This window comes from Dama dama, chromosome 20 (assembly GCF_033118175.1).
Source record: "Dama dama isolate Ldn47 chromosome 20, ASM3311817v1, whole genome shotgun sequence".
NCBI classification, from domain to species: Eukaryota; Metazoa; Chordata; class Mammalia; order Artiodactyla; family Cervidae; genus Dama; species Dama dama.
The window spans coordinates 110,006,389-110,027,109 of record NC_083700.1 but is presented as its reverse complement, the minus strand read 5'-3'; the positions used below and the strand labels follow the sequence as shown (position 1 = coordinate 110,027,109).

General features: G+C 44.5%; 2 protein-coding genes across 5 annotated transcripts in view; one reads left to right on the top strand and one right to left on the bottom strand.

Annotated features, from left to right (window-relative positions):
- Positions 1–20,721, bottom strand: part of LOC133041636 (UDP-glucuronosyltransferase 1A1-like) — a 146,661-nt gene that overhangs the window by 6,672 nt on the left and 119,268 nt on the right. The window contains exon 1 of one of the 4 annotated variants that reach the window (XM_061122513.1): positions 19,087–19,965. The exons of 2 other annotated variants lie outside the window; for them this stretch is intronic. In XM_061122513.1, the coding sequence (XP_060978496.1) occupies positions 19,087–19,950 (864 nt within the window). In that variant the 5' untranslated portion in view covers positions 19,951–19,965. Of the gene's footprint in view, positions 1–6,063; positions 6,958–19,086; positions 19,966–20,721 lie in introns of those variants that run through there. One more of the 4 variants, XM_061122512.1, reaches the window with a different exon arrangement.
- LOC133041641 (dnaJ homolog subfamily B member 3-like) lies at positions 11,132–11,872 on the top strand. The gene has a single exon (XM_061122523.1). The coding sequence runs from the start codon at positions 11,138–11,140 to the stop codon at positions 11,870–11,872; it is 735 nt and encodes a 244-aa protein (XP_060978506.1). The 5' UTR covers positions 11,132–11,137.

Below are 20,721 nucleotides of genomic sequence, written 5' to 3'. Positions count from 1 at the left end.
ACTTGCTGTCTGCACACATAATCATGGACCTAGATTGACCATATAGGGACGAGAAAACTCCCCTGGAGGAGGAGCGGATGAAGGAAGCATGACTCATGTCTACTCAAGAAAGGCAAGGTCTTCTCCCCCTCCCTGCTTTTCCTTTGATCATAAAACTGTAGCATACTAAGTTCTCAGGTGTGGCATTTCTCACCCACCCTCTTGTAAGCCTCAAGTGTGTGTGCTCAGTCACTTCACTTGTGTCCAACTCTGTGCAACCCTGTGGTCTGTAGCCTGCCAGGCTCCTCTGTCCGTGGGATTCTCCAGGCAAGAATACTGGAGTGGGTTGCCATGCCCTCCTCCAAGGGATCTTCCTCACCCTCCAAGGGATTGAAACTGCAGTGTCTCCAGTGTCTTCTGCATTGCAGGTAGTTTTTTTTTTTTTTTTTTTTTTTTTTAATCACTGAGCCACCCAGGAAGTCCCATGTAAGCCTCATGAGAGAGTCATTTCCTAGGCAGGTTGATAAGAAGTCTAAGGGTCCCCAAGGAGAGAGAGGTCTGGAATTCTCAAGGAGGAAGAAAGGACAAACATTTTTTTTCCTCTACAGTCCTTAGGATTATATAACAGTAATGTATCCTGCCTGAGGACAGTCTCTGGATGAAACCTTCTGGCTAATCCTGTTATCTTAAAATGTAAATTATGGGAATAGGTCTGGTAAGGTCTTTACAACCCCCAGACATTCTTTGGATTCATTGGAGAGTATATACCTCCACTGCAAACACTAGCAAGGGGGCACTCTTTCTGCCCCCTTCTGATGTCTATGTCAGAAGCTTTCTCTATCTCCTTTATACTTTAATAAAACTTTATTACACAAAAGCTCTGAGCAATCAAGCCTTGTCTCTGGCCCCGGATTGAATTCTTCTCCTCCGGAGGCCAAGAATCCCGGCATCTTTTCGTGGTTCAGCAACAACCTTTCACTCACAAGCATACTACCCTAATAAATCACTTCTTATCTATCACTCTGCCTCTCACTGAACTCTTCTCTACACTGATACATGAAGAACTATGGTACCAGAACTCTTTGGAGTCCCCCTGAAATGACAGCAAACTGTTTCAGCAAGATGAAACAGGAATAATGCAATCAGAAGAATAGCGGCATTAGTCACAGTGTTGAAACTAGAAGTTGGAGAGGAATGGTGGGTGTATCTCAGGAAGAAAGGAAGGAAACCCCTAGATTCAGCCTTGGACAATAATCTTAGCATGGTGTGATCTGCTCCCAAACTTCAGAGCCAACGCCAGAGTGCTCCAGGCTTCAAGAAACACACACACTACCTGTGCGTGCACACACGTGCAGTGGGAATCTACTTGAAGGGAACAGCGCAAGGCACAAGTAGGGCAACTTTCCCTGAACTGTTGGTTATTGATGATCTAATTCACTCCCTGAGAGTCTCCAGCTGGTTTTATGCGTCTCCAAAGAATGCCACGGCCATTAGTGAGACTGTGAACTGAGGGGTTTCTTAGGACTCTCTGTGTTAAAATCAGAACGTGTGTGAGCACTAAGTCACTTCAGGTGTGTCTGACTCTTTGCAACCCCAAGGACTGTAACCCGCCAGGCTGCCCTGTCCACGGGATTCTCCAAGGAAGAACACTAGAGCGGGTTGCCATGCCCTCCTCCAAGGGATCTTCCAACCCAGGAATGAACCTGTATCTCTCACATCTCCTGCGTTGGTGGGTGGATTCTTTACCACTAGCGCCACCTGGGAAACCCTAAAACCAGAACAGTCCTGAACAAACCAGGATGCTGGCTACCCTGGCTCTGACCTAGGAGACTTCAGACAGGGCCCAGCATACCTGATTTTCAGAGACGGCTGCCAACCTTGATTCAGAACATGGCCATAAAGTCCAAATACTGGCCAGCCCTACTTCCAGGCCATCCCACTGTCTAGTCTGCCCTCGCCAGCCTCAGGCCCTCTTTGAGGCCCCTGGCTCCCGGCAGCTGTCTTGGCCTTTCCTAGCAGGCTTATCCGAAAGGTCAGGGAGGCAGTATCATCCTCCCTACCCCCACGCTGAATTTCCTCCATTTTCTAGACCTCTTCTCCTTCACGAAACCCACTCTTAGGGCTTTAACTTTGTCTAGAAAGGACCAAGTCTAATGTCCCTGCTGCACCCATAAAAGGAACACACAGAGCCATAAACACCGAAAGCCAAATAGTAGCACTTGGCTGAAGTTTAAATGGCATGAAAGTTCATCTACAAATTATAGAATGACAAACTGCAGAGGTTATGTTATCAAGGCCAGTGTTGATTCTGGGCCAGTACAGGATTCAGTAATGGTGAGGTCCACCCTGTACCTGGCAAAACTTCCCCTAAACCTTGCCCTGTCTTCCTTGCTGGCTCAGAGTAAAGAATCGCCTTGCCAATGCAGGAGATGCAGGTTCAATCCCTGGGTCGGGAAGATCCCTTGGAGAAGGAAATGGCAACCCACTCCAGTATTCTTGCCAGGGAAATCCCAAGGACAGAGGAGGCTGGTGGGCTACAGTCCATAAGGTCGCAAAGTCAGACACAACTTAGCGACTAAACAACAACAGCAAAACCTTGCCCTGACTCCACACACTCTGGAATGGCCAAAGTGTGAAGCAGCATGTTGACAGCAATAAACCTCGATCCCCTACCTTTTATCCCATCCCAGAAAAGATGAGGCCCCCTCGAAGGGAAAACTCATGCCTACATGCCCAGGAGGCTTTTTTCCCCCCTAAAATAAACCATTTATTGAAAAAAGGACCTTTTTCTTAAATTTCATTAATCAGCCTTTTACATAACAAACCTGTGGCTTGCCAACAAGAAAAGGTAAGACTGCACAGGTGACGAACATCCCACCTCCTACTGCTCCTGTCTGCGCACTGTGGTCCGGGGCCCTGGGAGCTGGTGTCCGCAAGGTAAAGAAGCTGGGTGCCAAGTGCCATTACTACTGGACACGGATCCCTGCCTCCGTCATCGCCGTGTCTCGGGTGACTGAGAACCGTGGCATTTAGTGTAGTATTGTTGACCCTTCTAGGTTCAAAAGCAGTTGTAGTGTTATCAGGAATCCTGGGCCTTTTTAATCTCCTGTTTGTCAAGTGTACTGACTTTGAAACCCAGGAGGCTTTTACTAGAAGTCCTGACTTTGGCTGTGAGTTTAGTATTTTGAGTTCCAGGCTTTTACTGGATTTTTCCTTCCCAAATGCCTTTCATTTTGCAAGGAGACTCATGAAACCATATGTTGGAAATGTGTTGCTTTATCATTACACATTCAGAGCCACTTAGGAACACTGCAAGCTTCCTTGTCACCACTCTTTCTTCTCCTCTTCGTCATCTTCAAGTCTGTTCTTACTGATCCTGTTTGACTGTTTTCCTTACAACCACTGTGGATGTGTGGACACCATCTCTGGATCTCTGTGTATTCTTAGAGATGTTCTCAGCCTGAGAGGAGACTGACATCTTGGAATTCTTGAGTGTCATGCCTTTGCTGTCAACATTGTTCTACCATCTTTATTCTTTGACGGCATCCCAAAGATATGCCCAACACCAAGCTGTGCTTTCTTTAGGGACTCTCATTAACAAAGATTTCATCTTTATACTTGAAAAGTTCAGGACTTTTACCAAGAACTTTGGGAATAGTATCATCCCCAGTAGAGGGAAGGAAGTGCAGAGCAGCACTCTCTAATTAACCAAGGGGAAAAAAAGATAACAGAACAGCAATGTGACAGACCAGCATAAATCAAGAAAAAAGGGGGATGGCAAAGCAAAGTAAAAATAAACTGCAAGAGTTATAATCATATGTATTGATTGTTAAGTGCAAATAGGCAAAATTCAACTGTTAAAGGAATCTGCCTGACTAGGTTAAGAATATTGGCTCTATAGATTTTTTGGTTTTATTTTGTTGTATTTATCTTTTGGCAGCATGGTATGTGGGGTCTTAGTTCCCTGACCAAGAATCAAACCCATGCCCCCTTCATTGGTAGCACAGAACCTTGACCACTGGACTGCCAGGGAAGTCCCTGCTTCATATTGTTTAAAGGAAAGGAAGAAGGTTGAAGACCTGGAGTACTAAGGAGGCACTAGAAAAATGTAAACAAAAATAGTGCAGGAATGGTGATATTAGTATCTAAAAATGGAACTTCAAATTAAAAGCATTTCAGTAAGACAATAGGAACTACTATCAGGTACAATTTACAGAAATATTCTCACATCTAAGCTCACTTGCACCAAACAAGGCAGCAACCCACACACATTCAATACAATTTACCACTTAAGGGGAAATATGTCAATAAATGATATAAAGATGTGATATCAAGAAAGACAGTTGATAAAGTTCTGCAGCCTCTCCCATGAAACATCCTAAAGAAAGAAAGAAATCACTTAAATAAATACGAGCTATTTACCAAAAACACAACAGCAAACATGCAAAAATATCTTGTTTGAACCTGCTGGCTAATTTTCTTTCCTTTGATCTGAGATATGCCCGTTGGTTTGATGACATTTCACCCCTTTCTTTTTCTCTGTCTGAAAAAGAACCGTTAATGGATTTCTACACTTCTGGATTTTTTCATCTTGCTTTCAGAAAATCAACAACACACCTTCTTCCTTCACCAGACCACCCCACTAGATACAAACATGTCCAGCAGACCGTGGTGGTCTCACAATCTTATTGCCAGGGGGCCTTTGAGGGCTTATGAGATCTCTCCCCACATTACAGGGGTGGAATCAGAGCCCCATTCAGGAGCCCCTGTTTTGCAGCAGTGGGATGGAGGTGTCCGGGTAGCACCCAACTTCTCACCTGGTGTTGTTCCTGCTGCCCAAAGTTTCCGCTGGCTATGACAATTATGTAATCATTTAAAACATGAGGGCTGCTCTGGTGGCTCAGTGATAAAGAATCTGCCTGCTGGTGCAGGAGACTCAGGTTCAATCCCTGATCTGGCTGAGGAGCAACTAAGCCCGTGTGCCACAAGTACTGAGCCTGTGCTCTAGAGCCCAGGAGTTGCAACTACTGAAGCCAGGCCTCCCTAGAGCCCGTGCTCCTCAACAAGAGAAGCCGCCGCCATGAGAAGCCTGTGCACCGCAACGAAGAGTAACCCCCTCTCGCCACAACTAGAGAAAAGCCCGGGCAGCAACAAAGACCCAGCACAGTAAAAAATTATTATTTTAAAAAATAATATAAAATATGAATGTCAGAAGCTCACTGGAAATAAGATTCATCACTCTATGAGGGTGATAGTAGCCCCTGGTAGGAGCCAGACTCAGCATCTGGAAAGTACTTGGGCTTCCAGCAGATCCCCAACCTATACTTGAAGAATGAATGAAGGAACGCCCACTGAAATGTCACCTACTTGAAGAATCCTTCCCAAATCCCCATTAGAAGGAAACTCTCCTGCTATTCTCTACCCTCTCTGTCGAGATTTGGAAGAGAATGTCAATGCTATTTTTTTTTTTCCCTGCAAACTTCCAGTTGCGGAAGGTGAAAACATTAATAAATAAGCATTTAAGAGAGTGAGATGCATGAGCTTTGAATCCAACATCAGAACCTGGCTGTCTAGTGATTTGCTTTATTATAGGAAATGGAACTGCCGTATTCAGCTTCCTATTATCTAGAAACTGGACTTTTAACTGGGAACATAAAGGCAATTTTCCCTGCCATGCAAGATCTATAGATGCCAAAGAATTATTTCAGCAATCTTGACTTTTGTGAGCCTGACCTGACCATGGGCAAAGTGCACGCTGCACAATTTTGTTCTCTGCGAGGAACCCTGGACCCAGGGCCCTGTGTTTATGGCATTTAACCCATGTCACACCTAATCGATTACTATCCACCGGAGCACACAGAATAAAATGGCCAAAGTACACTTTCCTAAAGTCTCCGATAAAAAAAAACAACCTAGAAGAAGATGCCAAAGAGTCATAGACCACAACACACTCCTAAGAGACTGGTGAAATAGAAATGAGCAAGAGAAGGCATTTGAGGCTGTCTCAGCAGATCCATGACAATTTCATCCACTCAAATTTCTTGCCAGAAGACAGGTATGTAAAGTTCCCACTCAAATACACACCTGAGAGAGTGGCTTTTTGTGAGCGCAGTTGATCCCACCAACAAAAACTATGTTGGGCATGATGGGCCTTGGGAAATTAAACACAAAGTCACTTCTGAGAATCCAGACAGACCCAGAGCTCAAGAGATCCTGGACAGTCACGTCTTTCTGAAGGATTTCCGAGGCAAGTAGCCCATACGGGGTATAAACCACATCGCACAGCAAACTCTCTGTCAAGATGATGAACATGTTCTTCACCCGCTGCAAGAAGGTCATGTGATCTGAGTTAAATGACAGATACCTGGGCACGTAGGATGGTGGACTGGGGCTCTGGGTACCCTGAAAGTCCAGGCTGCAAGGCAGTCCATTCAAGAAGAACACAGCAGGCACAGACAAGTACTGGGCCACAATGGGGCCGCAGGGAAGGAAAGGGTCCGTCAACACGGCATCGAAGCTACTTGCCGCCAGGGAGGCCATCAGCTCCTTGTTGTGCAGTAAGTGGGAGCAGGCAGAGAAGAGCAGAGCCGAGTCCCTTTTGACTTTCTGGTATGTTGTGATCACGCGCTTCAGGAAAGGATCATCCTCAAAAACAGTACGCCCGATGCTGATAAAAGTCTCTTCCAAGTCCTCCCTTCGGAATGGCACAGGGTACCTCTTCAAGGTGTAGAATGCTTCCTCTTTAATGTACACGGAGGCGTCAGGTGCCAGGACCACGATGTCATGTCCCCTCTGCTGCAGTGGCTGGAGGGGTCCGACCAAACTCAGCCAGTGGCTGCCGTCTACCGGGACCACCAGCAGCTTCCCGCCCTGGGACACGGAGGGGCCGAGCGCACACAGCAGCAGGAGCAGGACGACTGGGCCTTCCCCCTGGGACCCTGCTGTCATGCTTGCCCTGCTGTTGCTACCAAGACGGTCACCTGCCTCACTCACACAAGGCAGGAACCAAACTATACGCCAAGTTAATGTTTGCTCGTGTCACGTGACCATAGCTGTCAGTCAGCTACAGACTGCTGGGCATTTACTTTTTGAGATAAAGAGGGCAGGGCTTTCTAGGTCTCGCCACAGGCAACAGTTTAATTGGCTGGAAGTCCCTAAGCACCACTCGAATCGCATTCTTTTTTTATCTTTCAATTGAACTATACTAGATTTACAATACTGTGTTAGTTTCAGGTGTAGAACAAAGTGATTCAGTGATTCAGAAGCGTGCAAGCTTGCTTCTGCACTCTTAAGCTTCCTCCCCTCCCTCCCCTGCCCCGAGCGCTCAGGAGCTCACCAAGATCAAGATTCTAGGTGAGAGGAAAAGAGGTGGCAAGGGTTTGGCTCATAGGTGTGCGCTTATCTGTCATTCTGAAATTCATAGTCCAATTTAAACAATAAGGGCAGTCATTCTTCTAAAGTTTCAATGTCACGAGCGTTCATCTGTAGATTACACAGAGCAAAGGGCTGTAAAAACACAATCACCACATTAATGCTTTTATGACTTTACTGCATCAGGCAGAGCCTCAGAACTTTCTGAGGTCTCTGTGCACTTGAATGGTTTAAGAGTGTGACTCTGGCCAAGACCAGGAATTGTTCTTAACCAAAATGAATAGCAGGCAGTCCACACCCACTCTCAAAAATTATGACCAAGAACCATGACTAAGCAATCCAATAAAACTTCTGCCCTGCAACCTGTGGAGACCTGACACTGAAAATCCACTGTGAATTCCCCCACTCATCAAAGATTTATGGCAAGTGTTGGCCCTCCCGGCATGGTGCGAGGAGCCGGGGCCCGAAATCCAAGTTAGGCATGGTCTGTGCCTGTCAAGAGGGCTCTGGCGGACAAACAACAGGGCAATTACAGGGCAGGATGAGATGTGCCGGGGTTGCGGCGCATGGGTGGCCAAGGAAACCAAGCAGGGTGGTGATGTAGTCTTGCTCTGAGGTCTACTGAAGGGTGGGGTGTCTGTAAGAGCATTCCTAGACCCACTGGAAGGTGATTTCTTTTCAAGCTGAAGCCACGCTGAAGTGAAGTGACGAAACTCACCCTCCCAACTACTCCTAGCTCTTTTGATGGAATCAAACTGGAGCTGCTTGTTACTAAACTGAAAAGGGTTACATAAACAAGTCCACTCCCTCTGGATAATCTGTGGGGCCCTCCAGGGGAAACAAAGTCATCTTCCTCGACTCTCCATAGCATTTTGCTTTATTCTGCCTTGTCACTGTTGCCATTTACTTGTTGAGTCGTGTCCAATTCTTTTGCAACCCCGTGGACTGTAGCCTGCCAGGCTCCTCTGTCCACGAGATTTCCCAGGCAAGAAAACCAGGGTGGGTTGACATTTCTTTCTCCAGGAGAGCTTCCCAACCCAAGGATCAAACCCACGTCTCCTGTGTTGACAGGTGGACTTTTTTTTTTAAACCATTGAGCCTCCAGGGAAGCCCCTATTCTGCCTTGTATCCTTCAGCAATTTGCCTATCTGAGTTCCCTGCTAGACTTACTCTCTGCCTCTATCTCTACCTATCCACAGCTTTGCAGACAGTAAGACTCAGTAAATGTTTCTGTATGGATGTGATGCTCCTTCTTCCTTTGCTCTAGGCCCTTTTTCCAACCCAGCAACTGCCAAATCTGGATCATTCTACCAATGGTTCTCAGACCCAGCTGCCATGGGCTTGTTTCTAGGCCTCATCCTCCAAGGCTCTTAGTCCCTATCTCTCCCTTTTGATTCCCTGCATTGGCCATCCATGGCAGAGTCCCATGCCACCACCAACCCTGAAACCTTGGTCAGCACATTCCTAGGGCCCAGAATAAATGCAGACTCCTCAGCCTTGCCCTCAGAGCTCCCTGGAATGGACTCCATGTCATTCCACTTCTCTAACCCTCCTGCTTAACCGCTCTCTCTGCCTCTTTCCCTCCTGCCATTCTGAATCACTTAACCTACCCCAAACACATCTTGTACTTTTCCATATTGCTTTGTTCACACTGGACTCTATTACCAATCTCTACTTTTCTACTATTGTATATTGCGTGCTTCCCAAGTGCCAAGCTGGCTTAAGTTTCTCAAGGTGATATGGAATCAGCAGTTTGTTCTGGTGAAAAGGTGAACCCTTTTGGATCTATTACCTTTTATGATGAAATAGTGAGTTCATTGGTTAATCATTTCCTCTTAGAACTAAGTGAACTTTATTGGTGTTGCCTCACCATTTATCAAGGCAAAGAATATAGTGTCAGAGAAAAAGGAGGGAGTGGAAAAGAGTCAGATGTCAAAAAGAAAATCATGGTGATACAACAGTTTTAGCAGAAATAATCACAGAATCCCAAGTTTACAGGCAGCACTTAAACATGGCCAGCAGTTTTCATCATTTTGATATATTGGGTCAGGAGTTAACAAACTATGAGGAGTTTGGGGGGGATCCCCAAAAAATCTTCAGAGAATTTTGCAAAGTTAAAATTATTTCTAAGATAATGATATTTGACTTTTGAATACACTGGAGTTCCCCAGTGGCTACATGATACATGATATAACAATACATTGAATGCAGAAGCAGATATAAAAATCTAGCTCTTCTGTTAAGCCAGAGAGATGTAAAAAAAAAAAAAAAAAAAGAAAGAAAAGAAAATGATGCTACTGTTTATTAAATTTGTTTTGAAAGTTATTTTCCATAAATATATGATTTATATTAGCATGTAATGGGTTTATCGTTATTAAATTTACTTTAATTTTTGCTGGAGCAAGTGCTGATAGATATAACCCACATAAACAAAAGCAAAAGGGTCCTGAGGCAAAAAAAATGGGAGAAATGCTGTCCTAGACAAATGGTAAGAGTATTTGTTTCTCAGACAAGGATCAGACTAAACTCACTTCTGTTACTCTACTCTACCCCCAACTTAGAAATATCAATAACCTCAGAAATGCAGATGACACCACCCTTATCGCAGGAAGTGAAGAGGACCAAAGAGCCTCTTGATGAAGGTGAAAGAGGAGAGCGAAAAGGGTAACTTAGAACTCAGCAGTCAAAAAACAAAGATCAAGGCAGCAGTCCCATCACCTCAAGGCAAATAGATGGGGAAACAATGGAAACAATGACAGGCTATTTTCTTGGGCTTCAAAATCACTGCAGATGGTGACTGCAGCCATGAAATGAAAAGATGCTTGCTCCTTGGAAGAAAAGTTATGACCAACAGAGACAGCATATTTAAAAAGCAGAGACATTACTTTGCCAACACAGGTCCATCTAGTCAAAGCTATGGTTTTTCCAGTAGTCATGTATGGATGTGAAAGCTGGGCTATAAAGAAAACTGGGCGCCGAAGAATTGATGCTTTTGAACTGTGGTGTTGGAGAAGACTCTTGAGAGTCCCGTGGACTGCAAGGAGATCCAATCAGTCCATCCTAAAGGAAATCAGTCCTGAATATTCATTGGAAGGACTGATGCTGAAGCTGAAACTCCAATACTCTGGCCACCTGAGGCAAACTCATTGGAAAAGACCCTGATTCTGGGAAAGACAGCAGGCAGGAGGAGGAGAAGACAGAGGATAAGATGGTTGGATGGCATCACCCACTCAATGGACATGAGTTTGAGCAAACTCTGGGAGATGGTGAAGGACAGGGAAGCCTGGCTGCAGTCCATGGGGTCGCAATGAGTTGGACACGACTGAGCGACTGAATAACGGGACAACAGCCCCCACCTCAAGCCAAGGGGAAGCCTGATGTCAAGCCTACTTTAAGAAAATCACTTTCTTTCTTAATGCAAGACCTTGATTTCCTGACCAGAGATGGAACCGGTGCTCCCTGTGGTCATAACCACAGGACCATCAGGGAGGTGCCCGTGAGAACTATCTGCTAAGGCGGTCAGAGCCACATCTCCCCGTTTGGAGATAAGCTCGGCGGAGGTCAGGTGGGCGGAGCAAATGAGTGGGCGGGTCCTCTGCGGCTGCGTGAAACCTGTCACAGAGCACCGTGTGAGCAATGCATTCTGGGCTCGCCCAGTGAGACGCGGCATCATCACAAGGGGCGCCCACTCCGGGCAGCCTGGCCTGGTGGGCACTCGGGCCCGCGCCCCGGGGGCTGCCAGCCAGCACCTGTCCTTGGCCCGCGGGGCCGTTCCCGACCTTCCAAGATGGTAGACTACTACGAGGTGCTGGGCGTGCCCCGCCAGGCCTCGTCAGAAGCCATCAAGAAGGCGTACCGCAAACTGGCGCTCAAGTGGCACCCGGACAAAAACCCCGAGAACAAGGAGGAGGCGGAGAGGCGATTCAAACAAGTGGCCCAGGCCTACGAGGTGTTGTCCGACGCCAAGAAAAGAGACGTCTACGACCGCTACGGCGAGGCGGGAATAGAGGGCGGCGGCGGTGGCCGCGCCAGCGGCGGCAGGCCATTCGAGGACCCCTTTGAGTGCGTCTTCACCTTCCGGGACCCGGCCGACGTCTTCAGAGAGTTCTTCGGCGGCCGGGACCCGTTTTCGTTCGACTTCTTCGGAGACCCGCTGGAGAACTTTTTGGGGGGTCGGAGGAGATCCCGGGGAAGCCGAAGCAGGGGGTCCGCGTCGCTCTTCTCCGCCTTCAGTGAATTTCCAGCATTTGGAGGTGGTTTTTCTCCTTTTGATACGGGGTTTACCTCATTTGATTCCATTGGGAATGGGGGCCTCTCTTCCGTCTCCATGTCCTGTGGTAGTGGGGGGACAGGCAACTTTAAATCCATGTCGACTTCCACCGAAATCCTGAATGGCAAAATGATCACCACCAAGAGAATCGTGGAGAATGGCCAAGAAAGGATAGAAGTGGAAGAAGACGGGGAGCTGAAGTCCCTGATCATAAATGGCAAAGAGCAGTTGTTAAGCAGTGACACCAAGTGATCCTGGTCCACGCTGAATTTAGAGCACAGCTTGAGCAATAGCAGGGTGTTCTTTCTTTTTTTTTTTTTTTGAAGATTGCAAGCGAGCTCTACTTGCAAAACAACTGTACTCAAGAATTTATGAACAGTTCGTGCCAACGCCTATTTGTTGCTACTGTTGGGCCACAGAATAGGACCTTTGTTCTTCTTTAAAACTGTTGTAAATATCTGTATGCACCTTGCTATTTATTAAACATAACCCCAGGGCAGACACTGCTTATTTCGTGTTACTGAGACAAAATGTTCACCAGGGCACCTTCAACCTGGCCTTTCCACTTTGTTTGCAATGTGAACCTAGTGGTTTGCTCTGAAGTTAACGTTTACAAGGTAAATCAGTTTACTTCCTTTTATTAGCACAAAGTAGTAAGAGATATGAATATATTAATAATACTTTTGGTTTAAAGACAGCGTATAGTTCCACATATTGCTGGTGACACAGGGAGAGTTAACTGTTTAAATATAACGTTAAGCCTAGGCTTTATAAAAACAGGTAAGCCTGACAAAGGTAATGTATTTAGTTTCTCATGCCTGCGCTAACAATTTACCACAAATTTGGTGAGTTGGAACAATGTGTACTTATTCTCTTAAAGATCTGGAGGTCAGAACTCTGAGGTTGGTTTTATAGGAATGAAGTCACTACTAACAGGGAACACAGATGGGCAGGCTGTGGTCCAAATAGTTGCAGAGTCTAATACAGCTGAGCAACTACACACACACACCCATTCTCTCTCTCTCTCTCTCTCTCTCTCTCCCCTCCTCCTCCCTCTCACTCATTCTCCCTCCAAAGGCTAGGGCAAAACACATAAGTGAATTCCTCACAGTTACACGATTGATTATGAGCAGCCTCAGGACAGTATTCAGATCTCTTGACTTAAGCAATAATTAAAAAAAAAAAATAAGAATGGTGGTGATGACCAAAAACAATGCAAATCGCATTGCTAGCTCTTGATTGGTTCTACAGCTATGGCAGCTGGAAATGTAAAAAGCATTTCCATAAGGCTACACATGATTTTCCCATTGCCATGTGCATGCTATATCTCATCTCAGGTTGACAAAAGCCAGAAATTTTGGAAAGCTTTGAATAGTGCAAAGTTTGGAATATTGGTTGAGTGGTGCGACACACATAGATCTGAGAGGTAGCTTTCTGTTGGCACACTTTATGCCCTCAAAATCTTTTTGGGCATAGTTGCTTTATGATATTCCATTACAAAGTGTGTGACCCCCACCCATTGGTCTTCTCGAAAGAAAGGTTTGCATAAGGCATGAGAGTGAAAAGATATCTGAACTGGACAGACTAAAAATGCAGCTTGTTCTCTCATCTGAAATTATAATCACCCTATTTGTGAGTCTACCACCTAGAGTATGAGTCTTGATTATATTGTATCTTCATCTCTCCTACACATCTCATTGTGGTTCCTTCTTTATCTTTAATTATAGACTGTCTTTTCTGCTAGTTTTCAGGCCTTTCACATCAGTATTCTGTAAATGGTAATACTGGTGTTCCCTGGTATCTCAGCTGGTAAAAAATCTGCCTGCAGTACAGTAGACCCCAGTTCCATTCCTGGGTTGGTAGCTCAGCTAGTAAAAAAAAAATCCACCTGCAATACAGGAGACCCTGGTTCAATTTGGGCCAGGAAGATCCCCTAGAGAAGGGATAGGCTACCCACTCCAGTATTCTTGGGCTTCCCTGGTGGCTCAGATGGTCAAGAATCCACTTGCAATGCGGGAGACCTGGGTTTGATCCCTGGGTTGGGAAGATCCCTTGGAGGAGGGCATGGCAACCCACTCCAGTATTCTTGCCTGGAGAATCCGCATGGACAGAGGAGACTGGCGGGCTACAGTCCATGGGGTCACAAAGAATTGGACAAGACTGAGTGACTAAGCACAGCACAGCGTGGGAGGGTGTGAATTCAAGTTCTTCCTTCAACATATTGGCCACTTCCCTCAATATAAAATTAATGAGATATTTCACATTAAGTCTTCAAATCATGCTATGTATTTTACACTTACAGCATATGTCAATTTGGACTATCCACATTTTAAGTGACCAGTAGTCATGTGTAGTTATCAGATAACATATGATCAATGTTTGTAAATGTTCCATTAAACCATCTAAAAATGCATATTTTCAATTTTCTAATGAAAAAGCTCAACATGCCTAATTCTGATAGTGATGTCTTAAAATATTTCCCCATTTAACTGAATTTTGCTCAATTTACATTTGAAATATTTAATAGTTTTTACTTTAAACATATAGCTGCTGAATTGGCACACATAGGTTTGACTGTTTCCTCATAAAGTTTGCCTTTTAAAAATGTTTAATCGTGATAAAATACCCCAACATAAGGTTTATCATCTTAACCACTTTTAAGTGTACAGTTTGGTAGTGTTAATTACAGTCATATTGTCGTGCAGCCAGTCTCCAGAACTGTTCACCTTGAAAAGGTGAAACTGTATACCCCTTAATAACATCTCCACAGTTTCCCCCACTTCATAGTCCCTAGAAACCTCCATTTTACTTTCTGTCTCTATAAATTTGACTACTCTAGGTTCCTCATATTAGTGGAATCATACAGTATGTATCTTTTTGATACTGACTTATTTCACTTAGCATCATATCCTCTAGGTTCATTCATGTTTTCATATATGTTGTCAGAATTTCCTTCATTTTTAAGGCTGAATAATATTCCATTGTATAGATAGACCACATTTTGCTTATCTGTTCATCTGCCAATGGACATGGGTTGCTCTCACCTTCTGGCTGTTGTGAATAATGCTGCTATGGACATGGGTATACAAATATCTCTTCGAGATGCTGCTTTCAATTATTTTGGGTATATACCTAGAAGTGGAGTTGCTGAATCATCTGGTAATTCTATTTTTAACTTTTTGAGGAACTGACATACTATTTTCCACAATGACTGCACCATTTTACACTCCCACCAACAGCACTATGAGGTTCCAGTGAAGGAACCCTGGAGTGAGGGGTCTGGGCCCCATATCAGGTATCCCAGACCAGCGTTCTGCACCAGGAAGAAGAACTTCCAGAATATCTGGCTTTGAAGGTCAGTGGGGCTCACTTTTGGGAGAACCAGAGGGCTGTAGGAAATAGACTTTACTTTTCAAGGATGCACACAAAATCTCATACACTCTGGGGCCCAGAGCAGAAGCAGGATTCTGCTAGTCTTGGAGAACCTCCCAGAGAGGCAGGAGGCAACAAGATCATCCTGGGGATATGGACACTGACAGCAGCTCTTTGGGGAGCTCCATTCTATCATGATGACACTGTTGGCAAGGGCCATTTTGGGATCAACCCTCTAGCTTATTAGCACCAGGACCAAGCCCCACTCTCCTCGCTTGTAGGCACCAGTACTATGATGCTTCAGGTCAAGCAGCTAGCCAAGTGGGGACAGAGGCCCACACGCTAACAGGCCAGCTGCCTAAGACGCCCTGAGTTCTCAGCCACCCAGCACCTGGACTCATTCACCAGAGGGCCCAGGACCTGGATTTCTACCAGTGCGCCAGCACTAGCCCAGGGACGCCTAAGGCCCAGGCCCCATCCTCCAGCAGGACACCACCAAATCCAGGACCCCCAGGCCCTGTAGCCAGAGACCCTGGGTTACAACTCCACCCACCAATGAGCCAGCACTAACCCTTGGACTACCTGGACCCTGACCCTATCCTCCAGCAGGTTGACACCAGATCATGGACCCCTGGGCCATTCAATCAGAGACTCCAGGACCCAGCTCCACCTACAAGTGGGCCAGCATTAGCCCTAAGACTCAACCCACCCACAAGCAGGCTGGCATAAGCCTCAGGACTCCCTGGGCCCTGGCTCCACATACCAGCAGGCCAAAACAAGTTTTGTGACACTCCAGACCCCACAGCCAACCCATCATATTATAAGTTGATTTTGCAGCAGAAATTCTGCAGGGTGGAAGGGAATGGCATGATATATTTAAAGTGATGAAAAACAACCAAAAGTGCCCTACTTGACAAAGCTTTCATTCAGATTCAAAGGAGAGATCAAAAGTTTGGACAAGCAAAACTCACAGTCTAGCACCATGAAACCAGCTTTACAAGAATTTTTAAAGAGTGTCCTCTAAGTGGAAAAGTAAAGGCCACAATTAGAAATGTGAAAATTACAAAAAAAAAATATCTTTAGTAAAGATAAATATACAATAAAGGTAGTACGTCAACCATATATAAGGCTAGCAGGAAGGTTAAAAGACAAAAGTAGTAAAATCCACAATGAGTAGCTAAGGGATATGCAACACAAAAAGATGTGAAATATGTCAAAAATAGTAAATGTGGAGAGAGTTTGAAAATAGAGGTGTTAAAATGCTTTTGAACTTAAAATATTAACAATTTAAAATAATCACATATATAGAGAGATTGCTATCAAGAAACCACATGGTAACCACCAACCAAACATCTATAACACACATACAAAAAAATCCAAATTAGAAAGGAAGAAGTAAAACTGTCACTGTTTTCAGATGACATGATACTATGCATAGAAAACCCTAACGAGGCCACCAAAAAACCTATTAGAACTCATTAATGAATTTGGTAAAGCTGCAGGATATAAAACTATTAACAGAAATCTGTTGCATTTCTATATACTGACAATGAACTATCAGAAAGAGAAATTAAGGAAACAATTCTACTTCCAGTAACATCAAAATAATAAAATACCTAGGAATAAATATAAAAGACCTATACTGAGAAATTTATAAGGCACTGATAAAAGTAATTGAAGACAACACAAACAGATGGAGAGATGTACCATATTCATGGATTGGAATAGTTAATATTGTTAAAACGACTGTACTACTTAAGACAATCTACAGATTCAATAAAATACTAATCAAAATACAAATGGCATTTTTCAAAGAACTGTTACATTTACATGGTGATGAAGCAAATAGCAAAAGATGGTGAGAAAAAAATTTAAAAAAACAAAGGTTGGTAAGAATGTAAAGAAAAGGGCGCTCTAGTGCACTGTTGGAGGCAATGTAAATTGGTGCATCCACAAGGGAAAACAGTAGAACTGTCATATGATGCAGCAGTTCTTCTCCTGAGTATTTACACAAAGAAAACAAAAACAGTAATTAGAAAAGATATATGCACCCCTAGGTTCATTGTAGCATTGTTTACAATAACCAAAAATATTGGTTATTGAATATTACTCAGCCATAAAAAAGGATAAAATCTTGCCATTGGGACAACATGGATGGACCTCATGGGTATTACACTTACTGTAAAGTAAGACATATAAAGATAAATACTGTATGATTTCACTTACATGTGGAAAATAAAAGGCAATGAAAATGAGCAACCATACCAAAACAAACAGACTCACAGATACAGGGAACAACAGGCTATTGACAGGGGATCAGAGTGGCAAAAGGAGAGTAAAGGGTGAGGGGGATTAAGATCCAAGCTTCCAGTTGCAAAATAAGTGTCATAGGTAAGAAATAAAGAGTGTGAGAAGTACAGTCTATTGTTACATCATGTTCTGTGATGAATATCATAGCTGGATTTATCGTGGTGATTATTTTGAAGTGTATAGAAGGACTGAATCACTATGTTATGTAATAGGAACAAACATAGTGCTGCAGGTCAATCAGCTTTGAAAACTAAGAAGCAAACTCATGAAATAGAAATCAGCTTTGTGGCTACCAGAGGCAGGGAATGGGAGGAGGGGGAGCAATAAAGAATCTGCCTGCAATGCAGGAGATGCAGATTCGATCTCTGGGTCTGGAAAACCACCCCCTGGTGGAGGGCGAGGCAACCCACTCCAGTATTCTTGCCAGGAAAATCCCATGGACAGAGGCGCCTGGTAAACAATTTTATATTGAGTATATGTTTAAAGGATAATATTTTAATATATTTGATTCAATAAAATATTAAAATTAGCTGCAATACTCTTTTTACTTTTTTTAATATATATACTAAAAAGCCTTCAATTACATATATGACTTATATTAGATTCCTACTGGACAATTCTGTACTGGACCATAAAGAAAGCATATTAAAAAGTTTTTAAAAATAGTAACTCACAAGAAACATTCTTTGATTATAATTCAAAATAATTAGAAAAAATAAGAGAAAAATGACTGCAATAACCTTAATTATATGGGAATTAAGAAACAGCCTTCTTGTTTGCCATTGTTTCTTCTGGTTTTATTGAGACATAATTGACAGGCAGCCTTGGTTAAGCTTAAGGTAGATAGCAGAGTGATCTGACTTTTCTAGATGATGAGACTTTTACTACAACAAGTTTAGTGATCACGCATCATCTCATATAAGTACAAAATTAAAGGAATTAATGTTGTTAACTACAGTCCTGGTATTTATAGATAATACTCTGAGCCATATCCTGTGAGCTGTCACAGATACTGAAACCCCCATGAGGTGGAAAAAGTTAACTACATGGTGACCAGACCGTAGCCATGACATAGAAGCTGCTGCAATTCTGAGAAATGGCCTCAAGGAAAGGGAACAAACCAGCCCTGGGACTGAAGATTAACTGTACTGGAAACAATCAAAATGATGGTGGTCAGACCACTGATTTCAAGATGACGGTCAGAGCCGACTGTGCTGTTTCTACATGGAGCCCCCTTCCCTCTGTCAATAAAAGCTCCTGCCCCGGATTGTCCAAGGAGGGAATAAGTGTTTGGACAGGACTCACCTCTCTGCATCCCCATTCCGGGCACTTTCATCCAAGCAAACTTTCACATCCACCAGTTTTGCTTCTTTACTGTCTTTTGAGCTGCAAGCAACCAGACTCCACTTTGCTTGCACTTCTACTGAACACCCTCAGGCAAAATCCCCTGAAGGATAAATTCACAGCTCAAGTTCCTGCTCCTACTCAGCTGGAGAAAACTACACAACAGTTGCACCAATGACTTTACAAAAGGGCAATCACGGTGGTCAATCCTATTACACACCCTCAACCCTGCCTCTCACTCCTCTCAGAGATCACTGTAAGCCTTTACTGCACTCCTGGAGGCACTTTAACAATGTGTCTCATCACAGACAGTGAGGAGGAGAATGAGAGGTGGAAATCATCAGAAAGATCAGTACATAACAAAACACCCTGAACTGTTTTTTAAAAAATAAAATGTGCTCCGCTTGGAACACTGATTGAGCAAAAGCAGCAGTACCAACCTGAGATAACGGCTTCCTGTTGGCACAGTTGATACCCCCAATGAACACCATGTTGGGCATGATTGGCCGGGGGTAGTCCATCACAAAGTCTCCTCTGAACAGCCACACGGATCCAGAGGCAAGAATCTCCCCCAGTGACACCTCTCTCTGAAGAAGCTCAGAGGCCATACGTGCATAAGGAGTGAAACCAACCTGGCAAATGTACTTCAAGCCAAGAGGGTAGAGCATGTTCTTGACCCTTTGGAAGAATGTCATGTGGTCTGGATTCATTGTTAATAACCGAGGAACATAAGAGAAAGGGTTTGGGCATGCTGTGCCCTCAAAATCTAAGTCACAGGGAAGCAAACGCAAGAAAAATACAGCAGGAATGGACAGGTACTTAGCCAGCACTGCCCCGCAGGGGTAAATAGGGTCCGTTAAAACCACATCGAAGGAACTGGCATTCAGGTCTCTGATCAAGTCCTTGTTATACAACAGTGCCTCACAAGACCTTGCAAAGAGCAAAGACACAGTTTTCAATGTTGCCATAGTTTCCAAAAACCGTGTTAGAAAATGTACTCTTTCAAAAGCCTCATCAGGACGGCCCTTCATGATGGAATCAAACTGGTCCCGGGTATACGGAATGGCATAGGTTTTCGTGGTGAAAAAGTCCTCTGCCTTGATGTGGATATTCATCTCCGGAGACAGGACCACTGCCTGGTGACCTCTGGCATGGAGCTCCCGCACAGCCTCCCGCATGCTGAGCCAGTGGCTGCCCTCCATGGGGACCACCAGCACCTTCCCAGCCTCGGCCCATCGCCCGACGCACAAACAGAGCAGGAATCCAGCCAGCACCTGCCACCGAAGCTGCAGTGCCAGGGCCATCTCCGCACAAACCAGAAGCAACTGACTTTCTGGTGGGGCTGTGCCGCCTATATGTGTTCCCTTATCTTTATTTTATCATCAAGTCACTTAAGCAAAATGGCATGTTATTGGAAGGCAGGGATTGATGATTACACCAGGATACGTCTATGCCTGTGTTTTTTCACCTCTGCTTTCACCTGGAAAGAACACTCCCCCTTATCTTGGAAAAACTCCTCTGACTCTGCTGCTTCCTCTGGGGAACATTCTAGTTCACTCTCTTGTTCTTCATCCAAGACCCAAAGCAAGACTATGCCTGCCCATTCCCTTGGTCTCCTCCTACCTCTCTGCTAACCGTGTTCTCTGGGGCTGGACTGAACTCTGAGGAGTCACCTCTGCCCCAGTCCCCATCCAGAACCTCTTTTGGATGTGTCTTTATCTGAGAACTCTTGAATCTCTTTCCCCCATTCATGGGTGAACACAGAACATATCCAGGGAAACATATAACATTGCTAAGACAGCTTTCTCTCAGCAAAAATGGGATGGTGGCTCTCTGGTTTGTTCCTGTTCCACACTGGACAACTCTTGTACTGTTCAGGAGACAGTGTATTGGAGCAGCCATCAGATATGGAAACATCTGAAAAGACCCTTGATGGAGACAGCAGAGGGACTGGTTAAGAATTCTTTATCTGTCGTATGGAATACATGTTGCTGTTACCTAAAGCATTGGTTTTTCCAGTAGTCATGTTCAGATGTGAGACTGGACCATAAAGAAAGCTGGGCACCAAAGAACTG

Bases quoted from the DNA above. Each gene is read 5' to 3' on its own strand.
- LOC133041641 (XM_061122523.1), top strand. From the start codon at position 11,138: ATGGTAGACTACTACGAGGTGCTGGGCGTGCCCCGCCAGGCCTCGTCA.